The sequence below is a fragment of the Podarcis muralis genome, chromosome 3 (assembly GCF_964188315.1).
Source record: "Podarcis muralis chromosome 3, rPodMur119.hap1.1, whole genome shotgun sequence".
NCBI lineage: Eukaryota > Metazoa > Chordata > Lepidosauria > Squamata > Lacertidae > Podarcis > Podarcis muralis.
Window position 1 is genome coordinate 72,751,528 of NC_135657.1, and position 19,100 is coordinate 72,770,627.

Consider the following 19,100-nt stretch of genomic DNA (forward strand, 5'->3'; position numbering starts at 1 on the left):
ACCTCTGGAGGTGAAGTCAAACAGCTGTGTTTGCAGCAGTGAAGTGACATCCCCAGATCACAAGCCTTAGCAGTGTGTCAGGAGGTCCTGGGCTGGCTGGACAATAAGACTCAGCCTCACTAATGTGGCCCGAAGGAAAGCAGAGCAATACATTTGGTGCAATTCTGTTAAGGATGAGAAAAATATTGTGGCACATTATCCTTGAAATTCACATTCAAATGACTGACAAAATCCAATGGTCTCTGAATTGGTTTGGTGATCTTTCCTCTTTTATTTTTTTGAGCCAATATGACTTTGATATGAGAGAAGATATCAGAACAGATTAAGGAGGAGTTTGTTTGTAAGCCTCTTGATAACAAGGCCAGCATTTGAAAACTTTAGCATGGGTCTGTCAGAAATAAATCCTGCCAGACTAATCTTTATCTCTTTTGTTTGGGTTACTAGCTTATTGGATTGTGGAAAAGCCACAGACAAAAATTATCATGATTTCAGCAAATATTGGCTAAAAGTTCCCCATGATATTTTGGTTTGCAAATCTGTTAAGTGAGTGAAAATGATAGTAACATCAGGTGGATTCACAGCTGACTGGAACACAGTACTCAGAGTGCTCATCAAGGTTGTTCTCGTCAACTGGAGGGAGATTTTCAGTGGGATGCCACCTGTGGCAGATATTTTTCAATATTTTAATCAATGACTAAGATAGGGATGGCTCACCTTCTTTTGTTTGGGGGGGATCTTGTGTTGCAAACATTTTGGGATCACAGCACAGGACTTGGTCAGTAAGACAAAAAGTATTTTATTTAAAAACCAGACACTGGAGAGAATCTATCAAATTTGCAGAGAACACAAAACACAAATAGACAACCAACATTTCAGAAGACAGTAATATAATTCAAATTGACCTTGATAGACAGGAAAACTGGGCTGAGAACAAGAATATATATTTTTTAGGAAAGACAATTGCAAAGTCTTGCACTTATGTGCACGTACACACACACACAAAACACACACACACACACACACACACACACACACAGTATAGGATAAGGGATACCTGGTTTGGCAGCAGTATATGTGGAAATGATATTGAGACTGCAGATGATCACAAGTCTAATCTGCAGGATAATGAATGCAACTGCCCAAAAATGTTAATGCAGTTGTAGGCTACATTTCGAATATTATTTAAATTGTATACTCAATTTATTAAGCAATCATAATGTATGCATATGCTTAATAATAATAATAATAACGCCACCCATCTGACTGGGTTGCCCCAGTCACTCTGGGCAGCTCCCAACAAAAAGAGTAAAACATAATACAATACAATATTGCAATACAGTATTGTGCTCACCTCTTCACTGTTGCTTCTTCTCCAAGCCTTTGGCAGCCAGAGACACCCAAGCAGCTCCCAGCTCATACCAGCCTCACCACTAGCTTTTCCTCCCCACTGCAGCCTCTGGAGTCCAGGAGAGGAAAAACTGGAACAAGACTTCTGGCACTTGTGTGGGTCCAAAAGCACTGTGCTGGGCCCCACACCTTGTTGGGGTATGTGCAGAGTGCCCAATGGAACAGAAAAACTTCAGACAGTTCTAGGTAAGGTCAGTCCCTTTACTGACAGTCTAGAGCAGTTTCACAGATTGTAGGTTACCTACAGCTGTAATATAGCGTCCTTCCACAGCAGCAGCATACAGTCTCCTTGCATTGTTCCAACACAGACTAGGCTAAGGGCAGGGGCCAAGTGCAAGCTTGCTTCAAACACAGGTGTAGTTATACTTGAGATTGTGCTGAGTCACTCTCACATGCTTAACTAGCTGCAGGTGCAGGAAAAACATACCCAAAATGAACCAGCAGTGCCCATCTAACTTAACCCTTTCATGTCCCCTTTCCTCTGCATGCATAAACCTTTGTCCATTAAGAGTGATCAGTTTTGGAATGGGACATGGGAGGCAAGACAGCATTCAAATCCCCACTGAGCCATGAACCGGGCAACCTTAGGTCAGTCACTGCCCTTCAGCCTAACCTATCTCACAGGGTGGAGAGACAAAACCATGTACACCACCTGGAGTTCCACGAAGGAAAAGATGGGACATAAATGTAATAATAAAGAAAATAAGAAGCCACAGTGGTTCATCCAAGTACTCATTTTTTCTTTTTCTCTTAACATCCCTTGGTTACTATTTCCTTACCATTCTCAAAACCAAAGCATTCAGTTAGTATTTCTAAAGTGTTAACAATCTCAAAACTTGGTTTGTCTTTCCTCTAGTTAATTGAGTGTTAAGGAGGATGAATTCACATCAAGAAAATCTTTAGAAAACACAGGAAATTTAAGCCAATGCAAATGGTTGTGTTTGTTTTTTAAAAAAAGATAAACACACTCTTTCTTTCCCATCCTTCATGCATGTCATAACAAAATTTCAGAAACCATTGGTAAATGCCAACGTTATATGTTTTATTTTTCATCATGTAATCTTTTTAAACCTCAGTCACAAATCGATGATTGATAGAAATAATAACAGTAGGCAATAGGCATTAAACAAAAATATATAAAATACAGGATATGTAGAAAGGCAATCAGTGCTTCAGTCCAATGAGACAGAGACAGTAAACATGTGAAAAATGGCCTTTAAAAAATCAACAACTCCCTGTCTTTTCTTTTAAAAGACTCAAGCGATTCAAGTGATTTTTTTTTTTTAAAAATTATACCTTGTAAACAAAATATGAATCAAAATGGACCATAAGGTAATCTATATACTACAGAGGATAGTTTTAAAAACACTAGATAAAAAGACAATATTCAAGACGCATAGATATCTGTGTTCACTTTGGTCTCTGGCTATGGGTTTACCATTAGCAACATACAGATTCAAGCTACTCTGGTAATACTTGTGAAACCAGTTTGTTAGTTAAAAAGTAGTAAAATGCAAGAGGTAGTCAGAACCATCACCATGTTCTTCCTTAGTTAGTCTGCCCATTTTAGGTTAGCAACAATTGTAGCAAGTGTCCAAATACTTTCTAATATGCAGTTTACTGTAGTGGCTCTATCCTCAAAATGAACGTCATAAAAGCCTAGTTGGCAACTAGTTTTATTGGAGGGGCACCAAGTGGATTAGGGCACCCTCAGAATCTTCAGTTGTTAGGCCCTGATGCTACTGAATCTGCTCCTCCGCACCCCAGGTTTGTGTCTGGGCTTGGCAGTTGGGGGGGCGGCAGAGACAGATCCTACTACCTCCAGGTGGCTGAATCTGGCCAAGGGGTTGCAAATTGTTTCCCCCAACAAATACTGCTTAACAGAGCCACTGAACTACACACAGCTCCATGATCACAATAAAGTTTCCAGTGCCAACATCTTGTTACTAACCAGTCATGATGACAGAAGTAACACAACCAGGCTGTTCATATAAAACAGAAAAAAGACACATTTAACAAGTCTTCAAAAGCGAGCAAAGACAAAATAATCAAATCTCATTAAAGACATCTAGTAAAATTAAATTCAGTGCATCTGCACACACTTACACCTTTTCCCAAATTACTTTTATAACCATAACGCATGGGGAAGAAAAACACACACACATATATTTTTATGATAAACATTTCTTAGAGATAAATTAATTTAAATTAGCTTTAAGACTTAATGAGATCTTCCCATGTTCTTTATCATTTTTCTTACAAAGAAGGTCACAAGGTCTATAAACACTTTCATAGGTCTCCATCCACAAAACTACATACTAGAAGTAACTTTGGGATAGCACTAGCACAAATGAAAGAAAGTTTTAAAAAATTGAGTAGCCTTTATTTGGCAAAATATCACATTTTTAGAGCCAATTTTAGTGCCCAAAGAGCACATAAGTGATCATCCTGTTGTCTTTTCCCTTCCAGAATGGTCTTTCCAAGAGATGCTATGCAAGTGTGCACATAGTATTTCGGGTCAATTCAGTGGCACAACCCCTGCCGAGTTCAATATTGTGTCTGGAGAGGCTCTCCGGGTCTATCTATCACTTTATCGAAGATCAATTATGATATGTTTGTAGAGGGGAGGAGGGGCTCCATTCCTGGGGTCAGGGGAGACATGTGCTAGTTGGGAGCCCCACTTCATCTAATTTGACAAGCTTGTTGCTTGAAATATTGGCCCAGGGGTGCTGTTCAAAGTTCATGCAGTTTAACGAAGTGGAATTTAAACAGAAGCTCAGGATACCATCCAGAATGAGAGTACAATAGATTCCTTAACATGATACTCAAATGGAAAACTGACCATTTGAATTTTGCACACAAATATTTCAGGATGTTGACACCAATCTTAAGATCATTATTTTGGCTTGATTCAGATGCAACAATCATGGTCCAAGAACAAGCCTTGCCCCTTCCCACCACGAGACCAGTTTCAAAGAAGATATTAGCCCTGTTTGTCAGTGCATTTGGGAATAATGCTCAAGCACATGAGAGGGAGAGCAGGTCATTGCCTGCTGGCCACGCTCCTGTGCTGCCATCCAGAGAGGTGAGGTCTGAAGAAGGACGTGCACTCTATATATGCAAGCTTCCCTTCAGGATTTAAAATCCAGATTGCACAGGATTCTCAGTCAAAAGGGGAACCAACAGATGTAGAACCCACATATGGAAGCTACATACATACATAGAACCAGTGCTTTCCCTCCCTCAAAAATTGTTTAGGGATGTTCTCATTTTCCTACTCATATTGAAATACTGTTCCTTAATGAGGCCAAACTTGTTTAGGGTCACAAAATGTTTAGGGGTATGTGTACCCCAGAAAATAAGGACTGCATAGAACCTACACAGGGTTGGCAGTGACTACAACCAATGTTGGAAATTAGCCAGGGGCCAGGCATGTTTTGCGACTGGTGTGGGTCCAATTGTGACCACGTGGAGATCTCTGGATGCCAGGCTGGTAACTGGGGAAAGCAAACGATCACTTAGAGAAGGATCTAGATTTTTTTCCTTGAAGCTTGATTTTGTTTTATTCTGGATTGTTTTATTTGATGTTTTAATGTTTTGTAAACCACTTTGAGATATTGGTCTAGATATTAAATTATTATTAATAATAATGATAATGATAATAAACTCCATTACAAAAACAGGGAGAAAGGCACCTAGACATTCCATTGTGTTGACTGTAACATAAGTTTATGGTGCCAATTGGTGATTAGATTATATATCTGAGTTTCTAACACTGGCTACAACAGGAGCTGTGGCTACAGCCTTGCTCTTCCACTCTATGCAACCATAACTGCATGAAACAGAATGTCTGAATGGGGCTAATGTGGTTTCTTAAACCAGTCTCCTAGTTAAAGCACTGCTTATAAACAAAGATCTGATCCTGGTTTGATCTTTAAACAAGTTTCCAACAAATCATCGTATCTTCTTCAAAGCTGAGCATAACAGTGGAAGAGGGAAGGGAGAGTACAGGGACAAGGCTCATTCTCAAGTCTGACAAAACATGGCCTATTTGTCTGAAATTGTTATGTTTAAAGCTGGTTATTCAGATCTGGACCAGATACTGATTGCTTACTTGGGCTTGCCCATAGTCAAAATACTAAAAGCCAGGAGTGCATATTTTCAAGAGCTGCTTCAAAGCAACTAGAATTTTTGGTGTGGCACAGCTGGGTGGCAAATTACTTCACCAACTGAAGTGGGGTATGAGTGGAAATGTAATATTCCTTACATTTAGGAGTACGCCCAAGTTGTGTGTGTGTGTGTGTGTGTGTGTGTGTGTGTGTATGCATGCTGCTTATATTTATTTAAAGCAGATAATTTGAGTAATTGTTGGCCCACACCAACAACAACATGTTTGTAATTTAACTGTAATCCAGGGATACTCAATTAATTGCCACATGCTGTTTCTTCCCCAGAAAATGGGTTACCTTCACATGTGGCGTTTGTGTGTGAAACAGCACCCATTTCCCTTTGAGGCAGAAAAGCAAATCTAAACTTTAAAGAGACTCTCACATCATTTCAAATGGACACATCGTGTTTAAATCACATACATATTTGCCCTAACATTTTGCAGTGAAAGCTGTATTAATTGCAGAATAATTTCAAAAACAACAACTGGTATGTACCATAGGATCAACAGCCACCTTTAAGTCTTAAACAGCATAAAGGTGTTGCTTCTGTGGCAAGTATGAGGTAGTTGTTTGCTTGTAAACAGAATAACTTTACTATCCCCTATGCAAACAATGTGGCTTGGAATTTCAGAAATGGTGAGGAGGTGCTCTGCTCACAATTCTGAAAGTCAGCTGCACTTGTCAATGTCAAGTCGCAAACGTTCACTTAAAAACAGGAATACCACTGTACTTCTGTTTTAATGGGAAAGCATAATGCAAAAGGTTGATATTTTGAGTTATCAGAAACTCCTTTATATGTAAACAGAGGTAGCTACTATCATCAGCACATAACATGTATATATTATAAAAGGTCTCTTTTTGGTTTGTTTTGAGCAAGTAAGTAAAAGCAAGTGATCTGTAAAACAAAAATAAAAGAAGATTAACATGGCATTTTCCCTGAGCAAGGTCCTTTGTCCTGAGAAGGCTATTTTGTAATAATGACCATCCTCCGATATATAAAAATAAAATGTAAACTTTTTAATAATAAGATAGGTTTGATAGGCTCTTAGCAATTCAGTCTGTGGCTGCTAGAATTTATTCATTTCATAATAATTTCTGGTCTGGAATTTTAAAGTATGTAAACAGAGGAATGGCCAGTTTTCAAATCCACCATTTCCATCTTACTATATGTAATGGTCAAGGAACTTTGGTTTACATTTTCAAAGTGACCTAAGTTTAGCATTGTTGCTGTTTAACCCAGTTATCATACCTGCTAAAAGGTTATGCAATGCCACTTTGATTTGTCTACATAACTTAAATAAGTTTACAATCCTTACATAAGGCAAGGAAGTACTCCTCTATACATATAATCACATTCAGTATCGTCAAAAAAACAAACAAAAAACTTTTCATTGTAGCACACCAATAACTTCAGTATAAACCACTGAGATTCCCCCCCCCCCAAACACTGCCATGGAATTCAAGCAAAGGGACATAGGTTTTGTGCCTGTTACTGAGGTCGCTGAAACAAATACATTTTCTGCGGTGAGGTGGGGGGCGGGGAGAGAGGTGGCGGCGGCAGCAGCAGGAGGAATAATTCAGGGTTTGGGTCCTCCAGCAAGCAACAAATGTCTTCTCTGTGTAACTCCGATGCAGCGAATGGAGTTACATCAGACTTGACTGGAGGCCTATCAAAACAAGTCATATTGCTGTCAGTGAAACAACAGATAAAATGGTGCTTGGAAGATTCTGGTCAAAGCATTTCACAGTGCAATGCTACACAGGTCTAATCACAAGGAAGTCCCACTGAGTTTGCATGGGCTTACTCTCAGGTAGGTGAGCAATTGGGTTGAGGGGAAATGTTCCGGCAAGATTTTCATGGGAATTATTTTACACACAACCAAGGTTTCATTGGGTTGTATCTACAGCAGCTGCCACTGTCTAGGAGGCAAATAACTTAAAAAGAAAAAACAACAACATGCTTGCATCTTTCAGAATGGCAAATAATGCAGCAAAAGCCTCAAAGAAAATTCTGGCAATGCACATGGTACCTTTATGCATAATGATGTGTGACAATTTAGTAATGTGGCTTTATAGAAACCAAACTCCAGCTAGCTGCAAGCATTGGCCACAGGTCCAAGGTCATTAACCGTGAGTAGTCTTAATGAATATTCCAGAGCCTATATGTCTATTAATATTAACACAGGGGATTGGTTGCAAAGTATTTAAAAAGAACACTTTATGTTCAATAGGATAAAGAAATATTCTAATGATCAACAGTAGAAGAAACATATCTCTGATGGACACAGGATTATTTTGGGGTTAATAATTAAATAATAGGCAGTCAATTGATTGATTGGCTTTCTAATCTCACTATAAATTGGAGTTTTCAACATCAAATCAGTTTGGCAACTCCTTAAGAAACGGTTAATAATCTAGTGTGCATGAAGATTACAATTTTATTATTGTTAAATTTTGAATTTTTAAAAAGGCTGCATTTGCTACGCCCAATTTCCATGGGAGTAGGCCCCACTGAACTCAATGCAACTTACTTCTAAATAAACCTGCTTCAAAAATCCAATTGCACTGTAAATATTAAAGCTTGACATTTGTAACATTAAAAGGCCAAGTGGTCTGAGTCCAGTCTCTCAAAATAGAATCAAGACACAAAAAGGAAATCTTACCTGTGTTCACTTTTCAAAAGATGTAAAAATCTATTCACTTATATAGCATGTAATCAGTAAAAACGGAGTCAGAAGAAAATGCTAATTGCTACTGCTGCCTTCATAACGCCTCAAGATTTGCACAAAATAAAGCTTCAAGGTGGTATCTCAATACAACTCTAAACAATCATATCAATGTATACATTCTGCCTCAAAGTCGCCTCACCTGCATTTAAACCATATTAATTTAATACAAAATTTGAGATACCAGCACAGAAAACTACACATTCATAGTCTTTGGGGGAGGGGAAAGAGAGGGGAATACCTTTATTCTTTAAACATTTGTAGCAATTCTGAGGGTTATTTAAACCAAGACATTACCCTCCCAAGGTGAGAAGTTTATAAAAAGCAACGCTATCCTGGATAATGGGAGCAAGAAATTATTATTTTTTCAAAAGCCTTACCCTGAACCCTACAGGGATGTCTTAATATCTTCAGTACCATGACCATGGCAATGGCAATTTTAAGTAGCAAAAAATTCTTTGGGCTTCCATGAAATAACAGTTGTGATCTCTTCCCCACCCTTTCTTTTTCTTCCATAATAGCAATGATACATTAAAGAAAAAATCCAGGAATGCCTGTTCAAAAATTACTCAGACTATTGCTTCCCAATGGGTATCCAAGGAAACAGAGTGTTGCATGTATACATTCAAGACATGCACAGAGTCAGAGATGGTTTATGAGGACAGAAATGAGCTGCAGGTTGCCTGCTTCTCCCACCCCCACCTCCCCTTCTGGCAAGGCTGCAATTCTAATGTTTGATTAACTGCAGGTTCAGCTGTATGTCCTGTGGTTTAAACTTGTACTATTTATAATCTTTTGTTCTGCTTGTAAGCAGCTTTGAATGGGCATTCGCCCATAAATGCAGTCGAAAAACATTTTAAATTACAAATAAAAATAAACAAATGGCGGTTAATCTTAACTATGGTTTACTGAAATTAGCAGCTCATAACCCTCACTCTGAATTTGTTTCATTTCAAACAAGCCAGTTAAGATTAACCCCAGTTTGTCGGTGTGGACAAAACACCAAGCTGCAAATAATCAAGAAGAAAACCAGAAGCTTCCCAGCTCCTTGCAGCTGTGCTGGACAGGGAGGGAGGTCGCAGGGAATTGTGGGAAGTGTGTGATCCTAAGGCTTGCTGCAGCTTATCCTCATCACAGTAAGTCATGGTTTCTTGTGACGTCTGAAGCAGCTGAATAATATAGAGGAAACTCAGTTCAAATGCTTTGCTTGGAGTGACTGGTCTGGTTGTTTTCAGAATGACCACAGTTTTCTCAGCAGTAGTGAAAAGTTGAAGTTGGTTGCATGATATGTGGAATTATTCTCCTTGTGCTTGAATGAGGTAGACGTCCCAAGAGGGTAAAGGAGATGAAAGACAAAAGCTCTAAGTCTTTTTCCTTTTTTGAACAGAAGGCCCCTTCCGGCTCTGTTCTTCGGGCGATGGAGATAATTTAGTCGATGCTCCAGCTTCTTGCGGTGACCTGCCTGAGCGTTCTAAGACATCTGCTCTTCCCTCCTGAGAATAGGATGGAGATGTGTAGCCATAAGCCCCGGAGGGCTGGGGATCTGCTTCGTATCTTCCCTGATAACTAGTGGGCTGCTGCAGAACAGTTTTATGTGGGCAGTTCGCCACCATGTGCATGATACTCTGACAGTAATGGCACTTCTTTGGCTGTGGAGGTAGTGTACATTCCTTAGCATGATGATCGAGGCCACCACAATTGTAGCATCTGCAAAAGATAAATATTTTCTTAAACTATAAGAGGCTTAACAGGTGCATTTTTTTGCTCTATGCATCAAAAAATGGGGGGGGGGTGTGCCTTATCTGCAATTGTTCGGGTGACCTAAGATGTTTAAGACTTATTTTAAAAAGGAAATGGTTTCTTCATTATTCAAAGGTGTCTGCAAATGGGAAAAAAAGGATTTATGGGTCATTGTACATGCTTGTACAATTTGGGAGTAGAACGAGAACGACCAGCGCAGGGCCTGTGCTTCATGCCACCAAAGAGATTTCGACAACTCTCATACATCTGTGCTTCTTCTAATTACTCATAATCTGGTAAGAAGTGTGCCACTTTCCTGCTCCTTTCCAATACAAACAAAGTGTATTGGACCTGCACAGCTAGGCAGATGTCCATTACAGTTGCAGGTGAACAGCCAGGCATTTACATATCCAGAGACTGTCTGCTGAGTGTGTTTGAGGCTGACATGTGTGAGCATACATTTGGTGCATGTTTGCTTGTATATCTACACAAGAATTTATGAATAGTCCTACTGGATCAAACCAAAGTCCCATCTATTCCAGCATCCTTTCCTCACAGTGGCCTATGCGAGGACTGAAAGCAGGACATGAACAGGACCAGCAACTGGTATTCAAAGACATGCCATCTCCAATCTACCAGAGCAATGTCTGTCATTGGAGATTTGCCAATTCTCTTAGTGTTTACCTTAGTCCACCAGAAACAAGGCACTGACACAATGAATTAAATGAAGAACTGGCAGTAACTAACTCTTTACGAAGTCCCAATTCAAAAATACTGTCAAGAAAACTACCTCACGGTCTACAAATAATATAAAATTCAGAATATACAATGAATCATGGAATGGATGGTGGTCAGCAAAGAACCATAGGCAATGAAGTTTATCTTTCCTACATGTTATTTTACAGACCAATATGGGTAGGGGAAGAAGTGTAGAAGATTCAAGCTAAATTTTAACTGAGCTAGGCAGGGAAAGACAAATGACAGAGGAGCAAGGAAGGGATCAGTGAAGATAAGATGTGGGGGAGGGAAGGAGAGGGAAAGATAACAAGGGTTCATGGGAGCAAATGATACTACAAGTATTGAGTCTTTCAATTGTTTATTTCTTTACACTATCTGTAAGCATCACCAGGAAGGAGAACATCAATGTACCAGCAGGAATGCTGGATTGGCTCCACTGGTGTGTTTGCACTGCACTGACCTGCCCGCTGTTTCACCTCTCCCTCTCCCCCTTCCCCTCTCCATCCTGGTATTCAGCAGCAACCCAAGTGACTGGAGGTCAGATGAGCACTGCTGCCTCTCTGTGCTGCCATCTGTATGCAACCCGACAACCTCATACTCTGGATAGCTTCCAAGAGTGAAACATTAAAACAGCACAAAAGTCAGCAATTGTCAAAAGCAGCAAAGATTTCAGCAGCAGCAAATTAAAACAGTATCACCTAAAGCACAAAGATGATATAAAATGCAATGGATTAAAAGTATCTTGTGGACTGCCCTTAAAACTGTGGGTATAAGGGAGGCATATAAATTTAATTAAATAAAAATAATAGATGTATCTAAAAAGCATGAGGATATAAAAAGGTCTTCGCTTGGTGTGGAGGAAAAATAACGTTTCTAGAGAGCCTGCTTAGAGAGGGTGATAACCCAGGTAGGTGCCACCACAGAAAAGCCTCTTTTTCCTGTGATCAGTTGTTACACTTCACTTGGCTGGGGCACCCAGAGGAGATCTTCCTAAAATAAAGGGATAGGAACATGTGAGAGAGGGACGTGGGTGGCACTGTAGGTTAAACCACAGAGCTTAGGACTTGCCAATCAGAAGGTCGGCGGTTTAAATCCCCACGACGGGGCGAGCTCCCGTTGCTGGGTCCCTGCTCCTGCCAACCTAGCAGTTTGAAAGCAAGTCAAAGTGCAAGTAGATAAATAGGTACCGCTCCAGCGGGAAGGTAAACAGCGTTTCTGTGCGCTGCTCTGGTTCGCCAGAAGCGGCTTAGTCATGCTGGCCACGTCACCCGGAAGCTGTAAGCCGGCTCCCTTGGCCAATAAAGCGAGATGAGCGCCACAACCCCAGAGTCGGACACGACTGGACCTAATGGTCAGGGGTCCCTTTACCTTTACCTTTGGGAGAAGACTATCCTTCCAGTTCCCTGGTCCCAATCCATTCAAACTTTTAAGGTCAAAATTGGAACTATGAATTGAGCTTGGAAACGGGCAAAGGACTAGTACAGATGATAAACCAATAGCATATGTTTAGATTATCCGGTCCCCAATTATAAAATTGCTATAATAATACTGTTTGGGACCACTTGAAATTTATGTGCAATCCCATGTATACAGCAGCACAATATTCCAAACAGGTTAACAGAAGTTACTGCCACTGAGGAATCGCCATAGTTGGCAATTGGACAATCAGTTAATAAAAGGTGATTTGAGTTACTAAGATGATTTGTGCCTCTAATGGCAATGGAGGATCAATTAGCATCTATTAGTACCAATGAGCATTCCCAAACCATGTACCTGATCCTGTTCTCAAAGCGTCAGTGGCAACAGGAAATTTCTGTGACTTTCCTTAAGCTAATTTATCTTATGATCCAAGCAAGCCCATGTCTTTAACAAAGCATCCAAAATACTGCAATAATTTTGAAACAAACTATACCAAAGGAACTTTGCATGAACAGCACTAAGTTATAGGATAACAATAATGCCAGTATAAACTCTCACAGAAACGTATTAAACAATGTTACACATTGTATTGCATTATACATTAATTTTGAGTGTGAATAGGCCTCCACTGAACAAGAGAAAGTGTACCAGGGGGTCAGTAATAAAAGAAACAAAGGAAATCTTTGGCCAGGAGTTACTGAGATAAAGGCACTTTATGTGTTTAATCTTTTTGAATGTTTACACATACTCCACTAGAGGGCAGCAAGAATCTAAACAATTGCCTCTCACTTGCAGTTTTAAAATCATCATTATAGTATTGGTACACGTTGGAGCGTTCGGATTAATTTTATCTATTCTTATGCTTGTTCAGTGATTTAAAAGATGCCTAGGCCACTCTGCTAGAGCGCAAGTGGTGGGAATATCACACCAAAGCTTTTCAAACATTGGTTGGAGCACATGTAATTGTTCCCAGCACCTACAGTGAAGGCATCGTTTGTTGCCTGTGTTGCATCTGCTGCCAGCAGTCCAGCGGAGTTCTTCAGCGTGGTTTGGAGGTTACTGGCCCCTGAGGGAGTAAAGTTTTTGGAAGCATTCTAGGGTAAAATTGCTGGGCGCTGTGATACCATAGCTAGTGCAAAACCACATGAGATGCCAACCCACATTTAACCAAGTTTTATGGGAACAATCTCTTGGTAGCTCGGTCGGCAGAGAATGAGACTCTTAATCGCAGGGTCATAGGCAGGGGGCCTCGAGCCCCATGTTGGACAAAAGATTCCTGCAGTGCTGGGGTTGGACTAGATGACCCTTGTGGTCCCTTCCAACTCTACAATTATGTGATTCTATGACAAGCTGCTTGTGGCTATGCATCTGACCACATGCCTGCATGATCCCTGTTCCTTATGGTTGATATAAACTAGCAGGCAGAGCATGACTAGATGGGTCCAGAGTGTTAATTGATCATTATACGATGGGGTGGTGCCTTCTGCTTTGAATCCACTAGTATGTGATAGTTGGGTTTTCACTGGTTACTAATATGCATTTTCTTGGGAAGGAGATTGAGGGCGTTGGAGCAGCTGCAATCCTTCCTAGTTGAAACTGATTATCCAGACCCATTTCAGTGGCTTGAATTGCCTTTGTTGCCATGGGTGTAGCCAAGGTGGCCAGAGGGGCAGCTCCCCCCCCCCCAATCAAGTAAATTAATAAAAATACTTAACAGAGGTTCTGCCTCCCCAACACAAAGTCTGCCCCCCTAACATAACCCCTGGCTATGCCCAAGTTTGTTGCCTTTGTATTTCCTTCATTGGGAGAGGGACGAGGGGAGTGAGACCTTGCTTCTATTCAATCTCTCCATGTTTTGATACCATATCCTCTTGAACTAGCTCTACAGGGTGGGCGTCCAGGGTACTGTTTTTATATTGATTCCAGTCTTACATGGTGAGTCTGTTCCAGAGAACAGCACTGAGGAAATGATCTTTGGCTCCCTGGCATCTGTGTTATGGGTTGCGTCAGGACACTATTTTGTCTCTGATGCTATTTAATATCTATATGAAGCCACTGATCATTAAAGGATTTAGAGCAAAGTGTCACTTGTATGCGGATGATGCACCACTCTCTTTCTCTGTAAGCACCACCCCACTGTGTAATGATAAATTCATCCTAGTTCTGCAGCAATAAAACTGCTAGCACATTTGCAAAGGTAAGCATGGTCTGGCATGGTTTCAAACTGGATGGGGGATTGCATACTGAGGGGGGGGGTTGGGCTGGATGACTCTGCTTAGCTTTGAAAATGTGCTATCAGTTTTACTGCTCTACCACCTGCTTAACAACACTACTCCTCTGACAGGGTTCGTACTACAAGCCAGGCTTTTAGTGTTGCAGCTCCAGCCCCCTGGAATCAGTTGCCAGCTGAAATCAGACAGACAATTAACATCCTGATGTTTAGACAGCTGCTGAAAATATTTGTTTATAGTCTTTCCCTGAACTGTGAAACACTTAATAGGTTTATAAAATAAACTGAAAAGATAGAAGGACAAGAAGAGCAACCGTCCCACTCATTTTGATTAGCATAGTGGTGTTATAGTGACATCATGTGATTGACAAGTGAGTTGATCCACCCACCTGCCAAAGTTGGCCCATGGGATGGGGCCAAGCCAAAAAAGTTCCCCGCCCCTGGACTATAACATGGTTAGGAGCCCTCTTTAATTGGATTTAGTAACTGTCCCCTACTAAGTATGCTGAGTCCTACTGATCCATTAGAAAACCAGAACTGAAGATTAGCTTGTCTACCTTCTCTGATAGATGTTTCCCTTCAATTTCAGTATATTTGTTAAGCTTCCTTCACCTTTTAATGAACATATGCAGAGAGATTACATTTCTGCTCAGAGTCCAGCGAAGGAACCCAAGATCTCTCTGCAATTAGAAGTAGTTTTGGAGTTGTTTCTCAAGGCTTGCTTTTTGTACTGACCACATTGCCCTACTGGGGACCTTAGCAGCTGGCGGGGGCATTTCCTTTCCACGGAAGGAACAACCCTTATCATAACACTTAGACAACTGTTGCAACCTTCATATGATGCAGAGTTGCATGGTCCACTTTGCTAACTTCATACGGTTTTATACAACCTTGAGGGAAACTGAATTTGTAAAGGGGGGGGGAATGGACAACTAGTCCAATCCAATTAAACTTTTTATTGCACTAGCCATATGCCATGGCATCATTCAGAAGGAGAACAACAACAACAAAAAACAACCATAACCATAAAAATCATCGGGCACCACACATACAATAAAACCAGGGTCACGGCTACTAAAATTATTTGTTGCATTAAATAGAATAGAGTAGCAGAAGATTCTCAGGTAAGATGTGGACAACTAGTCCTTATTTTAAATGGGGGGGATTTATATCAGATATTTTGGAAGGACTACTCTGAAGAATTATTATTTTTTGAGGAATCATGCAACACAAATATATGCTTGTATACATGTCTGGGTGGGTGGAGATTGAGCTTGGGGAAGATGAGAGATGGAGAATCAAAATACTGACACTTTCCACATGGCAAGTAGCACTCTCTACATGACAAGTGGGGCATTAACTATCCGTTATGCTGCCTGTTGGCCTTTGTTATGTAACAGAACAAGGACTTTGGTGATGTGGTGAGCCACCCACTACCCTCCCTCCCTTTTTCAGACTTCCAAAGGTTTTTGGGAACATATGGATGCTTGGCTCACTGTGTAGCAGGAGACCATGTACCTTCTATGCAGCCCCACGACTCTCTGTGTAGTGAGGAATTTTAGGATCAGAGTTGCATCTCCAAACAGGAGGGAATTTAGTCAGTTGCCATATTGTAGTAGACTCCCTGGTGGCTATACTACTTTCTGAAAGCCTTGTCGATAAAACTGTCCTCAGTCCTGCTCCCCAAACCACCAAGATTTTACAATGCACAACAAACTTGAAGCAATGCTGTGGAACAACATCTTATAGACTAGTGTGAACCAAATTGCATATTTGCCTGCCTAGAAGCTCATGAGCTAAGGCAATAAATCTACTTTATATGACATAGCAGAAAAAAATTGATGTGATACAGGAACTGAATTTGGCAGACCATGGTCCTTTTGCTTAATAAAATAAAATAAAATAAAACCACATTCACCTGTGCATATTCAGAGTAATCCATATTCTGTGTTACTGCTTCCCAACTAACATTTGCTCAAGATCTTTGTTTTCCAAATACTAGAAACCAAATAAATAACTGCTCTTTGAGTTTGGAGTGGAACCCAAAATAGGCAAAATTCATTTCTAGACTATATCATTTTTAATTTGCTCATATGTTATATCTTTACTCCATGCAGCATTAATATCTAAGTAAATATATTTGCAAGATTTTCCTCAGTAATTTCATTTGTTTATCTAAATAGTGATTCATGCCTGCCCTCCCTGCTTTCTCAACTAAACATTCTGCTATTACTTTGGCTTCTGTGTCCATTTGGTTACAGCGAGACAACTTAAAACCATCCCCTTCACCACAGCAAACAGACCCATTTCTTAAGGGTTGTTAAGGAAGGAAATATAAATGCCTAGGTTGAAATGTATGAGGAAATAATTAGTTCAGTCAATATCACTACCCTCATTTTTCTTCCTGTGCTAGAGAAGATGGGACTCAACGTATTACCTTTACTAGGGAAGCAAATTCATTCTGAAAAATCTATAAACTCCAGTTAAATGACAAAATAAAGTTAACATTTTTATGGGAACACATATTTAGGTCAGCTGCTTTTGTTTAGGTTCATATACACCCAGAAACACAGTACAGCCCCCACTCTTTTCTTTGAGAGTTCTAAAGTAGGCTAAAGTGTTCCAGCAGCAGAAAAGAGGTAGGCAGCAGCCATGGACAAATCAATTTAATCAGTCACTATGGTATGTACCGCCGTTATCCAATTCACTGAACCATTTCACCTTCCCAATTGGCCAGCTGTCAGGGCTCTTGATTCTACTCAAGGGGGCCTCATCAACCTTTGCAGATCACATGGGTTTACCCTTGACAGATAAATAAAAATAAAGAAAGTTTGAGGTGTAGGGGTTTGTTTGTCATTTGCAAATAAATGCAGCTTGAATTTTAGACTCTCCACTTCCCTTCTAAATAAAACACTTTGTAATTAAGATTCAGTACTTCTTGTTTGTCACATAGCAAACAGACTTTGTGGTTGAAAGACTGCATTGTGTCGCACATTCACCAATTTAAACACGTTAGGATTTAATTCCTATCAGTTCACAGCCATTTCCTGAAATATCTCCATTCTCTAGGAATTTAACCAAAATGAAAATGGGTTACTGCTTTGAATGCACAAATGATGCATCATAGCATCACCTGTGAATTAATAAAATTGGGCAGGAGTGGGAATAAAGGTTCAAAACAAATGAACTCTTTTTAGACAGTGTTCCTTAACTATATATACTGCAGCTTCAGAAAATTAGTTACAACACATCAAATACTCAGTTTAACTTTTCATGTGTTATATAAAAGGTTATACTGAGCATTTTATGCACCATAACGGGACTGACATGTGTAGAAACATCAGAGTAAACCCTGCTCTTAAAAATAGCAATTTAATGGTTTATGTAGCAGAGAAACTCAAAGTCATTTGACTTGTATTTTACACTAAATGTTTCTAAAATAAAAAGGGGGAAATTATTTCTCTTATTGTTTCACTGGGGGGGAAAACTCCAGCTAAGAGATGCAGCCCTTTTCCCCAAAACATTCAAAAGATAAAGTATACAAAGAGATGGCAGGTATCTTAAAAAGCATTTAAAAACTGGTTCATCAGACCTAAAGCCATGACCCTAATTCAAGGTTGCCTTTCATATCCAAAGAAAATACTGCAGAAAATGAACAGAACCACTCATAGATTTACATTGTTGCTGATTTGCCCCAGATCTCTAAATATATCCCTTCAAAATGTACCTATTAGTGTATACAAACAAGTGAATACAGTACTAGTTTGCTTTCTTTGACACAAAAATTAACATGTTGGCTGATTCTGAAAGCTACAATGAGGCATCTTCATTATTTGTATAAATAATTGCAAGTAAATGTAAAACATATCCATATTTCAAAGTGGAAAGGAACAGGTTGTATTTTCTTTCTTTTATTATTATTTTATTATTTAGTTATTATTTTCAATTATAACAAAAAAAGAAAACATTTCACAAGTCATTCAACACTAATTCTAACATTTTGAACCTCGACTTCCTTCACCCTCTTTCTGCGGTTCCTTAAAATTGTTTTCATCTTTCCCTGCATAAGAACAGTTGAATTTTCTGTCCTCAGTACATGACAGTGAGCTACTGAGTGCAAACATTTAAGGAATTCTTACACACAACAATAAAAAAGTTCTCAATAATTTTCATATCACAGAACTCGTCATATCTCCAGTTCCTGGAGATAATAGAATTGATACACATTTTGAAACTATTTTAAAACCATTTTGAAACTTGTCAACCACTGGACCAAAGTAGTTGCTTGTCTATCAAGTCAGGTAAGAAAAACGAATTCATTCATGAAATGTGATTAAGTTTTATGCTCTTGAGCTGGGAAGATGCTTCTACTTCCTACCCTGATCTGCTGGCAACTGGGCAGTAGAAATTTTAAGAGAAAGCAAAGTCAATATAAATTATTACGAAAAAGCTGAACTTGAAGCCGAAAGTGGATTGCACATAGCTAACATTTGTTTCCAGCATAAAGATGACATTTATTTTGTCTTTTACATCACCTCTGGCCTATATTTTCCAGTGCAAAGGGACTTGTAAATAGTTGGCTTTAATTACTGCTCAGCTGATTTAAGCAAGAAGGAAAGCAAGCACTATAGTCTTTTTCAAGCTGATCTATAATACGATTTGGACCATTAA

At 39.7% G+C, this 19,100-nt stretch overlaps 1 protein-coding gene across 6 annotated transcripts in view; it reads right to left on the reverse strand.

Moving 5' to 3' along the window:
- Positions 1-2,428: 2,428 nt before the first annotated feature.
- The window catches only part of LIN28B (lin-28 RNA binding posttranscriptional regulator B), a 97,700-nt gene continuing 81,028 nt past the window's right edge, over positions 2,429-19,100 (reverse strand). For all 6 annotated transcript variants that reach the window (XM_028723054.2, XM_028723055.2, XM_028723060.2 and 3 more), the window contains one exon: positions 2,429-10,009. In XM_028723054.2, coding sequence (XP_028578887.1) covers positions 9,664-10,009 — 346 coding nt within the window. In that variant the 3' untranslated portion in view covers positions 2,429-9,663. The remainder of the gene's footprint in view (positions 10,010-19,100) is intronic.